Here is a 13420-nt window from a genome sequence, read left to right as displayed (position 1 = left end):
ATGTGCAATAACTAGGGTCTGTGGGTAAAACAATTTATTTTTCCCACTCTAGATAAGAATCGCTGATTTTAATTTTTTTAAGATTTTATTTATTTGAGAGAACAAAGAGGGGCAGAGGGGGAGGGAGAGGGACAAGCGGACTCCCTGCTGAGCTGAGCAGGGAGCCCAACAGGGGGCTCAATCTCAGAACCCTGAGATCATAACCTGAGCTGAAACCAGACGCTTCACTTAACTGACTGAGCCCCCGCCAGGCACCCCAAGAATCGCTGATTTTAAAAACTCACTTTATTATTTCTACATTTCTGAATCTAAGTTTTCCACAAGGCAAGGATATCTAGTCTGAGTATTTTTAAAATCTAGTGTCCACCTCAGCATATATTACATATAGCATAAAAGCAACGCATAAACATGAGATCAGTGCAAGGCAAGTTGTCATTCAATAGGGGAATTTCTGGGAAAGCATAATTAAAAAGGGGTTGTTAGATGAACATTTTTAACCTCTCCTGCGCTCCCCTCACTTAGCATATAGTAAATGAAGACTGAACTTGATAAATGTTAAATAAAAAGACAGTAGCTTAAAATACTAAAGACAATCTTTTATGTTCACTGATCTTGATCTCTGTGACGTGGAGAATATCATGCTCATCCTCATGGGGGAGCAAGTAAGTAGAAACCCAAGAAGGCAATAATGAAATGCTAGGGCTTACAGGTTAATCACATGCATGAGTGCATACACACACACACACACACACACACACACACACACACACACACACACACACACTTCTGATAGCCAGTTTTTGCAACAGTAACATGGAAGGTCATTATTTTGTAAGCAGATTCTGGAAACAGCCTACTTGAAATCTATCCAAATAATTACTTGAGAGTATCTTTAAAAGCTAGGGGGTTTCAGATTTTGGTGGCAAGAGGCATATAATGGGCTCTAAATCAGTTTAGAATGGCTAGGCTACAACCAAGGATCCATGTGCGGACCCAGGTCATTTTATTATTTCTGATGCCTGACCGATGAAATACAGTCCCTGAGAATGCCTATGAATTGTGTCTATCTACAAATATACTAATTGTGTTTTTCTTTCTCTTTTCAATCCCAGGAGGTGAATTAGTTGTCCCTCTTCTTATAGAAGACCCTTTAGCTACCCCTCCTATTGCTACTCGTGCACCTTCCATTACACTCCCCCCTACCTTTCGCCCCCTCCTCACCATTATTGAGACCACCAAAGATTCCCTGTCCATGACCTCTGAGGCGGGGTTACCTTGCTTGTCGGACCAAGGCAGCGATGGTTGTGATGATGATGGCTTGGTGATATCTGGGTATGGCTCAGGGGAAACCTTTGACTCTAACCTGCCCCCTACTGATGATGAAGATTTTTACACCACCTTCTCCTTGGTAACAGATAAGAGTCTTTCCACTTCAATCTTCGAAGGTGGCTACAAAGCACATGCGCCCAAGTGGGAATCCAAGGACTTTAGACCTAACAAAGTCTCCGAAACTAGTAGGACTACTACCACATCTTTGTCCCCTGAGCTGATCCGCTTCACAGCTTCCTCCTCGTCTGGGATGGTGCCCAAATTGCCAGCTGGCAAAATGAATAACCGTGATCTCAAACCCCAGCCTGATATAGTCTTGCTTCCGTTGCCCACTGCCTATGAGCTAGACAGCACCAAACTGAAGAGCCCACTAATTACTTCCCCCATGTTCCGTAATGTGCCCACAGCAAACCCCACGGAGCCGGGAGTCAGACGGGTTCCGGGGGCCTCAGAGGTGATCCGGGAGTCGAGCAGTACAACAGGGATGGTCGTCGGCATTGTGGCTGCCGCTGCCCTCTGCATCTTGATCCTCCTGTACGCCATGTACAAGTACAGGAACAGGGACGAGGGGTCCTACCAAGTGGACGAGACGCGGAACTACATCAGCAACTCGGCCCAGAGCAACGGCACGCTCATCAAGGAGAAGCAGCAGAGCGCCAAGAGCGGCCACAAGAAGCAGAAAAACAAGGACAAGGAGTATTATGTGTAAAAACGACGCCGCTAATAATCACGTGAATTTGGGACACAGAATTATTTCTCTGTAAATCTATAAATACTCGGCAAATGAGATTTCACAGGAGTCAGAACAGTTATTGCTACAAGATGGGGTGCACCATGACTATGGTGGGGAAAACCGTTTTTAAAAGGACACACACAAAGATGTACCTACCTGTAAAGTTCCGCCATGGCTGCTTTGATTCAGTCATCGCTCGGAGACAGAACATTCTCTCTGCCCTGCTGTATCATAAAGCACACACGTTGCGCTCTGGAGCAAGCAGATGGCTCCTCCCACTTCCGCGGACTTGGAAGCTTCCTTCTCTGGAGGACTTTTCACCCAAGGTAGAAGACTTTCATGGCTTACTTGTTCCATAACTCCAAGTGAGTCTGTAATGATGTTTGTGAAGCTTGACTGTAACAATGTTTTCTTTTTTCTTTTAATTATGTAAAAAACAAAAACAAAAAAAAAATGAAAAAAAATGAAACACAAAAACAAACAAAAAAAACCCACCCTTATCTGGTTTTGGCCAGTGTATGTGTAACTTTTCAAGATCTGAGGGGAAAAAAATGGCTTTTGGGTTCTTGTTTATTTTTTGAGAATGACTGGACATAAGAAAAAAAACAAAACAAAAAACTCAGAAAACAAAAGTAAGAGAGACTATTGCCATATGAACTCAAAAGCTACCATGGTGTTCACTCTACGTATCAGGTTGTGGTATTTCTAGAATCTGTTGTTTGTTTCCTATATGATGCTTTGCTGAACACATAGCAAAATCACAGGATGGATGATAGCATTGATTTGAAAAGCTGGTCCCTCAGGATCTAATTTCAGAATCTGCCACCCCAAACCCTGACCAGATGGGTTTAGGGCTGGTTTTATCAGAGCTTTTGGCTTAACAATATTGTTCCTGTTCATTAGCCCAGCCAAATTGTGGTAAAGGAGAAAGGCCCACAAACTAAAAACAGAGCCTTTTGAGGGAAGGTGAAGAGGGGGTGGGCTGGATCTGTGACTGACTGAAATGCATGCACATAATAAAAGACAAGACAATACTAAAAGTCTGTGAAAGAATCAAAACAGACAGTAGGGGAGTTCAAAGTGTGATGGATCCACAAAAGGTCACACAAGCCAAACATGGCATGACAGAGTGCAAAATACATAGTTCTTCCCCCGACCCCAACATGATGTTTTTCATAGTGGTTTAATTTTGTAGCCTGACACTTACGGATAACTCTGTCCTTCCATTTGCTCACGTCTCCCTTCACCCATCTTTTCTAAAAACAAATAAATAATAAATGAATAAAGCTGCTGTGACACACACACACAAAAGGAATTTAATAGTATAATATATATATAAATAAATATATATACAGATATATTTATCATGGTATGTTTGATGGGATGACTGAAACAGGAAAACTGTTAAAGTCTTGAAGTGGAATGAGAATGTTGTTTTAAAAGAAAATAACAAAACAACAAAAAAGTAAACCTTAAAATGTGAAGAAAGTGTGAGTTTTAGTTTTGTCACAGTTAACTGTGTCAAAGAGAATAAACAATCTTCTCAGATTTTGTTTACATATTTTACTACATTTTTGCTGTATAATCCCTTAGCCACCTATGTACATACTGCTTTAAGGACTGTTCTTTCCTTTCTATGGGTTTGTTTCGGTTTGTTTGGTTTATATTCCAGTTGTCTGCCTTTCTGTTTGAAAAGAGGAAACAAATGTACAGAAAAACAAACTGGTTGTGTGGCCATAGCTAATCCAAAAAGCAAGAGACAAAGCAAGACAAATATTCACACAAAAATGAAGTATGTCTTCTGGAGGGTCGGATATATACAATTTCTTTTGTATAGATGAAAACCAATCAGCTGTTTAGATTTAGAAATCTACTCTTGGCTGGTCTTTGTAAGTTGCATGAATATTTGACTTTGAGAAATATCTTAAAGACGTGGGGCAAAAAGCGTGATCTAAATGATGGTAGCCTTGACGAATGTGTATGGAAAGAGGTGTTCCTCATTATCTGATACTTCAGTGTGTTATGAGTTTTGGATTTTTTTGTTGTCATTAAAAAAGACAGGATTATAAAGAGATATCAAAGCACGATTTTAGATAACTTAAATGGCCCAACCTGTATGAAGTTGATTATATCTTGATGTCTGTAAAAGATTGCTGTTTTTGGAGTCTTGAGATCTTGTGAACCGATTTCCTACTTTCTTTCTTTATATTTTTTTTTTAATTTGAGTAAAAATACATTTGTTATATTCCTTTTAGTGTAAGTTTCTATTTGGACAATTTTATGGGAACATGTGCATTCTGTATGTGAGCTTCTATCATATTCCTGTTGTTTTATTAGCAGACTCTTAAGGAATTTATTTTATGATGTGAAGTTACTGCTTTTTCTTTTTCCTTTCTCTTTGATTTCATATTTGCATTTTCGTTCAAGGATATGCTTAGCAATAAAATGTTCTTCCCAAAACCTTGTATGATGATGCATTTTTATTTTCTAAACGTTTGGTAAAATATCTTACACTGGAGCTCAACATGTCATATCTTATTAAAAGCCAAGTGAGCTAGGACCATGTGAAATAAAATATTTTAACCAGTTACTAATTACTTATATAAATTTATCAAAAGTGGCACATTCATGGGCTAAACAACTGTTGTCTGTCAACTGAGGCATTATTATTTAGATTGCTATGATAGGGTAAGCAGGAGGGAAAACACTTCTGAACAGGTAAGGTAACAGAAGCACTGTATTCTGGGAAGTATTGGTACTATACATTTTTATTTTTTTTAATGTTTGGTAACTTTTAAGTATTTGCTGCAAGTCAACAAACTTCAAACAGTTTTCCAGAACCTTGCTTATATAATGTCTTAAGCCCTGGAAAGCTTTAGATGCCTTCTCTCTGAGTTTCCTGGCATATTGAAAATTTTTTTAAAAAAATCACTAAGTCCAAAGACAAAATATACATGAATGCTTACATTTTAACAGCTTTCTAGATTTTTGGATTATAAACTTCTGCAAATATTCATTATAGCTGGCACCGTTCTCATATCTCATGTGCCCCTGATTTGCTGGTTCCCTACACACGTGCTTACTTTGCCAATTGGATAATCCATCATGATATGCCACATTTTTCACCATGATCCTGACATGCTGGTTAACTGAACTGGTGTACTCTATCCATACATAGGTTACCAGTTTTCAAAGAGAAAAGCAAATTTAGTTAACCCTGTTCCTTTGGATTTCATATGGTTATGCTCTTTACTATCCTGGGAATGGAAAAAAAAAAAAAGGCCCAAGGATGTCAAATTATGGAAAGTTTCTATTTTTGCTGCCTGTCTCGGATAATTTATGTAAATTAAAGCCACATTTATCAATCCCCATAATGTGCCAGGTACTGTATTAAATGTTTTGGATCTGTGTAGTGTGTTTAGTCCCTGAGTAGTACATAGTATTTTCCTTATCTTAAAGATGAAGAAACAAAGACACAAAGAGCTTAATGACAACTTGGCAAATACATTCCTAATCATGTTAGAAGTCAGGCCTTGCTGACATGGAGGTCAGAGGAATGTCGTGGAATGGGTAGAGGTACTGAGACCCAACAGGGTTGGGTTGGAACTCCAGCTAGACTCCCACCATGTATGGGCAGTCTCTGAAATTTGGCTTCCTCATCTGAAAAATAGGACACCTCAATGACCTTGCCTTGCAAGGCAGTTTGGGGAAAAAGTGAAATAAAGTGTTTTAATTGTGATTGATACAGAGTAGGGGCTCAACAAAGTTATGCTCCTTTGAGTCCTTTGCTATTCTGTATATAATAGCTGCCTTCTAGAATTAGAAATCCACTAAATTCTACATTAATAAAAAGTTTTAGTTGTTGGCAAACAATGTTGGCAAGTCAAGACTAGTCGTAATAGACAAAACTAGTCTTTTTCTGGTCATATACTTTGCAGGCATGACTGCAACTAGTAAATATGTGGCGTTGAAATATGGTAGCATACCTCTGTCTGACAGCACATTTTAAGCAAGTGGCCAGAAGCTGGGGGTATGTAAAGGGAGTCCAGATTTGAGAAAACCTGCCAGAGAAATTTCCAAATAATGGTTAATGTGGTAGATTCATCAAGATCTAAGTGGCATTTGCTCAGATACACTGGTTAAAGTTCATCAACAGAAATACTTTTTCACTGCCGTTCCATGAGGAAATGTTGAGACTACACCATCTCTTTTCAATGTGTTTAACTTGGGCCATAGGCTTTGGAATCTGAAAAGCTTAGCTCAGATCTTGGATCTGAATCTTTGGTCTATCCTTTACTAGCTGTGAAACTTAGAGTAAGGTGTGGGGTGACTCTAGCTCCATCTGTGAAATTGGAAGGATATTGGAGTGATTTTTTTTGGGGGGGAGTACAAATTGTTTTATTATCATCAACATGGCACTTGAGTAAATGAAATCTTGTCAAGTACATGGTGACTTGGGTTTTGTTTCTGCATCTGTCACTTGGCGAATGAAGATACCATCTCCAGGATGTTCTGTGTCATCCATTTCATACATATAGACGATGCTCTTGTGAGTGTGGTCCCGTCATTACTGAAGGCCAGGGATGAAATGCGGGTGGGGTACCGATGGAACTGGCACAGTTGCTTTTTGTTAAATGGATCCCAAATGTTTACAAATCCATCAGAGCCACCTGTAGCAAATGTATTGTGGATGTTGTGAAAGGAAATGGCATTGACTGGTGCTCTTAGTGCTATTCTATAACTAAGTGAGCTGATGTGAATATTAAGTGCTTGGTTATAAGCACAGTGCCTGGCCCATAGCCCTCAAACAATGATGGCTAATACTGCCTTTTTAATCACTGAGTATTGTCCTAGGAAAAAAATAAGCCAAAATTCCTTCTAAAAGTTTAGAAAGGTTATATATTGGAGAGCCCCAGAGCAATCACTTTACTCTGTCACCCAAAATCATAACTGTTTTTATTCCCCTACAGTTGAAATCACATTGATTCTTTGAGCTCTTCTTGAGTGTTCCACCAGAAATGTGCACACCCCTGTAAAACCCATTATTTCAATCAACTCCTTCAGTATAGGGTGCATAAGAAAGATTCGAATGGTAGCCTGTTCCGTATCTCAAAGGACAGTCTTCCAACCCTTCCAAATTACAGAGTTATCATTGCCTTAGACACCCTTTCAAAACTCTATATTGGCTTTCCCGCCATAAACTTTCTAAATACCACTATCTAGTATATAATCCAAGAACCACTTTAAGCATTTACTCTTTTGATAATTCAACACTTACTGAACACTTCTGCACCATCCAATCTATTGGTTGGTGTGTTACTTTCAGTGAAGGCAGACAATGGATATAAGCCTTTTTTTCTGGTGTAGATCCCTAAGCTAAAGTTCTCTTCACCCTATTCAAATTGAAGTTTGGTCTTTCTCCAAAGATATCCAAGTCTGTTCTTGTCCCAGTTCAATTAAAATCTTGATAATTCTGCTTGAAATTGGTTTGATTATTAATGTACTTATTGGACACTGACCAAATGATTACTATATCTTAAATTGAGAGACTTAAGGAGTTTAACATACTAAAAGAACACAAATAATGATACTACAGTGAATAAAAGCTGTCAAAAAAGTATAAACTACATTCTTTGGAGGTTCAGAAATTACTTAAGGGAGGGCTTCAGAGAGGAGGTGATATGTTAGGTAAAACTTGCAAAATTGATAAGCAGAGATCAGGGCCACAGGCCATTCCAAGCAAAGCACTGAAATGGAAGCAAGTAGGATCAAAACCATAATTTGGATGGATCACAGATTGTATATAAAGTGTATTTATGACTCAGAAGTTTTTTGGAATTTTGTTAATGAAAGGAAAGAATAATGAGAGGATATTGAGGCTCTCAAGGTCAAGGGCTAGTTGTTGGGTATAGAGGACACAAGCATGTTTGAAGAGAAAGGTAATAATTGATACATTCTCAGAGAATGTAAAAGATGATTTGAGAGACCAAGTTGCATATAGAGATATTACTCTGAACAAAGCAAGGGAAGAGTATTCTTCTGATACAACAACAAAGGAGAGAGGGGGATAAACAAAACTGACAGATTGCATTGGAGGTGGCAGAAGTAGAGAGGCAGATATTGTCAGCCTCAACATTCAAGATAAGGTCAAAGTCACCTAACAGACTGTGAGCACACGGCAGAAGTCGGTTGATAACACCGTTAGGAAGACAGCTAATAGAAGTATCCGTCAGAGGTCAATTATCTTTATCTGATATTAAATGTAATAATTAATATTTTGGCTACATTTCCTTTTTATGTCCTGCCTTGAAGTCTAATCTTGTGTTTCCAAATTTAGAGTTCTTTCAATTATGTCATACTTTCTCTAGAGAAGCAAGCCATTTTATACTTTTTTTTCCAGAAGCATTTGGAGTGGAAGCTAAGGAAGAGGCTGCTAGGCTGCTGCACGTAACCTACCGGGGCTGCCACAACAGAAGTATTATAAGCTGGGTGGCTTACCCAACAGAAATTTCTCTCTCACAGTTCTGGAAACTGGGAGTCCCAGATCGAGATCTAGTAGGGTTTGTGTTCTTATGAGGGTTTTCTTGGCTTGTAGATAGCAGCCTTCTAAATCCGTCCTTTTGTCTATGCGTGTGCTGCGAGGGGGCATGGGAGAAAGAGCTCATCCTCTTCTTATAAGCCACAGTCCTGCTGGATCAGGATCCTACCCTAGGACCTCATTTAACTTTACCTCCTAAAGATTCTTTCTCCAAATACAGTCATATGGTGGTGGCGCCGGGGAGGTAGGGCTTCCACATATGAATTTGGGTGGACACAGGTCAGTCCATCACAGATGTATATGGTATTAGGAATTAGTAAGGTGAAAATTTCAAGAGCTCAAAGGAGTAAAGGAACCCAGAAGCAACTCTAGCCTTGTTGAAGTGCCTGCATGGGCAAGGTAAAAGTGCAGATCAATCCAGGAGAGCCTAAACCACAAAGCAAGAGAGAATCACAGAACTAGGAGCCAGGGTTGGAAAGCAGTGTTAGGGTGTCTAAGAGAGAGGCCACAGGAGACAGGAATAGCCAAAGGGAACCCAGGCTTAGATTTAGAGGTGTACTAAGTGAATAGTGCGAGCTTTAAGAGGCTGTGAACTTTTGCAGTGGTTCTTAGGTCCATGGGTTCTCCAGTCAGAATCCCATGGCTTGTATTCTGTTGCTATAACTTGAGATAAATCATTTGGTCTACCTAAGACTCTGCTTTCATACCTATAAAAGCAAATTATAATTACCTATCTTGTAAGTTTGTCAGGAAAGATTGAATTAATTCATGTAAAATGCTTAACTTACACTTGGCACATAGTAAACCTTAATAAATGTCAGTCATTATTACAGTTTGGCCTTGTTACCTGACTCAAGCAACATCAAAATTAGCGACTACCCCCATGGCTATCCAGCACCAAAAAGAACATAACAATAGAGAAATTAGGCAATCACCCTGAGTATTTCCCTAGGTCTTTCATTTTCCAAGAAAATACAAAATACAGTTGCCTGCTCCTTAGCAAAGCTTTCCCTTCACTGCCAGGCATTCTCTGCTTCCGGGCTCCAGCTTGGATGATGCCCATGCCAGGTCATACCCTGATACTGCCACTCCTCTCCTGCGTTTCTAGCTCCCAGCTTTCCTGTGGCAGCTGGTCAAACACTGGGAAACCAAGATGCCTTCAGGAAACCTTGTAACCCTTTATTGAAATGCATTATTTTGGTTTTGTTTTTAATTTGGCTTTTTATTGTGATCAATAATAAAACCCCCACTTTTCTATCATCTGACTTCAAGCAGTGTTAACATGTTGCTGTTCTTGTTTTACGTATGCCCACCTTCCCATGAAAGAATATCTTTTAATACTACACAATGTTAAACAAACAAACAAAAAAGGGCATTAAAAGAGTAGTTCTTACTGGGTCTCTTGACTTGAGTCTTGTTCTTAATCAATGTGTTTCAGAGTACCTGAACCTAGCATTCTTTCTGATGGACAATTAATGGCATGATTCCAGTTCTTCATTCAAGGACAACGTAAAAGAACAGATTAACTGCTAAGTAAACTCTTCATCGTTTAATGAGATTGCCTGAAAACTGAAAGGATTTTTCAGTTTGTGTGTATTTCAATTCAACTGTGCTTACTTTCTGAAATGAATAAAAATGTCTACGGATTATATACGGCTGCTCTGTCTTTCATGAAATGTGACATCTTGGAACAGACTCTATGTTCTCCTTCAAGGGAGTGGGTGAGGGAGAATAGTACCCATTGGCACCTGTGGAAGCCAAGAAATACCCACATTTACTTCTAGAACTGTCATCACAAATCTACTAGCATATTTCCCTAGGGTTATATTCATGTATTTGCAATAAGTATAACTACATTGAATTTGCATGAGTCTACATAGAAGGGATAATTCATTAAGCACACTTCCAAGTTATGATTCTATTACTGCTCCACTGTCTGTGGATAATGGTGATTTTCTCTCCTTTGCTCTCACTCACCTGTAATTTTTGACCCTTGATTTTCATCATAAAGGTATCATGAAAGAGAGAGAGAGAGTCTGAGACAAAGTTATTTATAGACTATTTGAAAGTATATTCTTCTCTATCACAAAGTCATAGTAAGTGTTAGGGAAAATGGTCAGAACCACCACAGACTTTGCTTCTTGGTTTCATGGGGCAGAATGCAAAGTGGAATAGGTTTCAATAAGTAAACAATTTTCCTGTACCTACTCTGTGTTTAGCAGTTTGCCCCATTTCATTTACTTATGTATTTGAAGGGGGGGAACCTAGCAGAGCACATAAATATTCTTCTTAAAACAACAGCAACATGAAGGTTGTCTAGGTTTACATGAAAGGAAAATCAGGCAGGTGAGGAGTGGGGTGGAAGGTAACTTAAATTAAGGGTGCTATTAAAACCCAAAAAACTGTAATTTCTTTAGTGTTACTGTGTTTTCAGTGTTCACACATCACCCAGGAACATGTGCTTAAGTGCATGCATGGGTACGAGTAACCAGACCTGTTTTGATGTCAAATTTGAAATGGGAAAACTAGAATCATTACTCTTCATAATCCAAACAAGAAGGAAGAAAAAGTGGGCAAGGAGAGGAGAAGCAAAAGAGTTGCACTGAAGCTCCTGTTCATAATTGTTCAGAAGTTAGGTCCAGAATTAGAGCATCTAAAATAAAGAGGTCTCTCTTCTCTCCCCCGCTGGTCCCCCCGTTCTCCCTCCTCATTCCAGAAACAGTGTCTGATGTTAATAAGCTCTGCCCTTACACACACCCACACTCCCCCCACACACACCCACACCCTCCCCACAAAACCCCCACACCCTGCATTTCTTTTGTAAAAAAGAAAAAAAAATACTTTTATACTTATAAAATGTTTTAGCTACTGTGTTAGGTTTTGTGCTGGTCTTTATGTACCTTCTCCTTTTTCTATTTTAAATTAAAATTAAATTTAAATTTAAAACCTCCTTAAACACGGATATTATGAACATCATTTCCCATGTATTGTAAAACCACAAGTCACATGTCTATGTAGTTGGACAGAACTTTTGTGACTTCCTCACTTGGCGGGTGACAAGCTACAATTTGATAACATATATATCTGCTAGAGCAATAACTGTTTTGTTCTGATGAATTCTAATTTTTCCAGCTTTGAGATACAACTGACATATAGCACTGTAGAAGTTCAAGGTGTGCAAGGTGCTGAATTGATGCGTGTATATACTACAAAATGATTACTAGAATACGGTTAGTTAACACATCCATCACCCCGCATATTTAATTTTTTTGTGTGGCGAGAACACTTAAGATTTGCTTTCTTAGCAACTTTCAAGTATATAATACAGTATTATTAACTATAGCGATCATGCTGTAAATTAGATCCCCAGAACATATTCATCATATAAGTGTAAGTTTATACCATTAGCCAGCATCTTCCCATTTCTGCCACCACCCCACCCCTGGCAACCACCTATCTACTGTCTGTTTCTAGAAGTCAGAGTTTTTAGATTCCACGTATGAGATCATACAATATTTGTCTTTTTTTGTATGATTTACTTCACTTTGCTTAACGTCAAGTTATTGAGGTATTTGATGTGAGGTGATATCAGAAGATAGGTTCAGAATTAGAGCATCTAAAATAATGAAGTCCTGAGGATTCACAAGATGGCAGCGGAGTAGGAGGACCCTAGGCTCCTCTCAACCCACAAACACAACTAGATAACTATCAAATTATCCTAATAGCCCAGAAATCAGCCTGAAGACTGACAGAACAAACTCCACAACTAAAGGGAGAGAAGAGGCCACATCGAAGAAGACTGTATTCTAAATATAATCTACTAGTTTTTATCCACTTTTAGCTCACAATAAAACCAGCTCTCCACCTTTCCTACTTGCTAAACAAAATAGATTAGAAAGTGATTCTCATCTTAATTTTGCTGGAAACTAGACAGTGTAAACTGCACATTCAGCTACACAGATTTCTGGACTTTTGATTGTATCTGGGGAGGATATTTTGCAGACATTAAGCCAGTGCATTTCATGATGTTCCTTTAAAAAAAATAATCACGCCCTCTCCCCCTCCCTGAAGTTTTGATTTTCAATTCCGATTAATAATTTGCAATATTTTGCAAATATTAAGCCAGTGCATTTCATGATGTTCCTTAAAAATAAAAAAATCAAGTCCTCTCCCCTTCCCTGAGGTTTTGATTTTCAATTCCCTGATGATTAATAATATTGAGTATTTTGTTATGTAGTTGTTGGCCATATGTCTTTGAAAAAAAATGTCTATTCAGGTCCTTTGACTGTTTTCCACATTACATTTTTTACATTAAACATTTTTACATTCAGAGTGTTTTCTTACTATTGATTTAGAAGAGTTCCTTATTGATTTTGGATATTAACCCCTTATGAGATAGTTTGCAAATATTTTCTCCCACTCTGTAGGTTAACTTTTCCATTTTGTTGTTTCTTTTGCTGCCTAGAGGTTTTTAGTTTGATGTAATTCCACCTATTGATTTTTGCTTTTGTTGCTTGCATTTTTGGTGTCATATTCAGAAAAGCATCGTCAATACAAATGTCAAGGAGTTTTTCTCCTAGGTTTTATTCTAGGAGTTTTATGGCTTCAGGCCTTACATTTAAATCTTTAATCCATTTCAAGTTAATATTTGTAAGTGGTATAAGATAGGGGTCCAATTTCATCCTTCAGCATGTGAATATCCAGTTATCCTGGACCCATTTACTGAAGAGACTATCCTCTCCCCAATGAATATTTTTGGCTCTTTTGTCAAATATTAGCTGAACATATATATGTGTGGGTATATTTATAGGCTCTCTCTT

General features: G+C 38.5%; 1 protein-coding gene across 13 annotated transcripts in view; it reads left to right on the top strand.

Moving 5' to 3' along the window:
• NRXN3 (neurexin 3) overlaps positions 1-2104 on the top strand; it is a 1474839-nt gene extending 1472735 nt beyond the window's left edge. For 6 of the 13 annotated variants that reach the window (XM_028123468.2, XM_028123395.2, XM_028123540.2 and 3 more), the window contains one exon: positions 1737-2104. In XM_028123468.2, coding sequence (XP_027979269.1) covers positions 1737-2038 — 302 coding nt within the window. In that variant the 3' untranslated portion in view covers positions 2039-2104. Of the gene's footprint in view, positions 1-1112 lie in introns of all 13 variants that reach the window. The other 7 variants (XM_088025019.1, XM_088025020.1, XM_088025017.1 and 4 more) reach the window with 2 other exon arrangements.
• The last annotated feature ends 11316 nt before the right edge of the window (positions 2105-13420 follow it).

The sequence above is a fragment of the Eumetopias jubatus genome, unplaced genomic scaffold (genome assembly GCF_037043125.1).
Source record: "Eumetopias jubatus isolate StellerSeaLion01/CBP00866 unplaced genomic scaffold, mEumJub1_p1.0 scaffold_7, whole genome shotgun sequence".
Classification (NCBI taxonomy): Eukaryota; Metazoa; Chordata; class Mammalia; order Carnivora; family Otariidae; genus Eumetopias; species Eumetopias jubatus.
The sequence above is the reverse complement of the archived record's forward strand: the minus strand, read 5'-3'. Positions and strand labels throughout refer to the sequence as shown.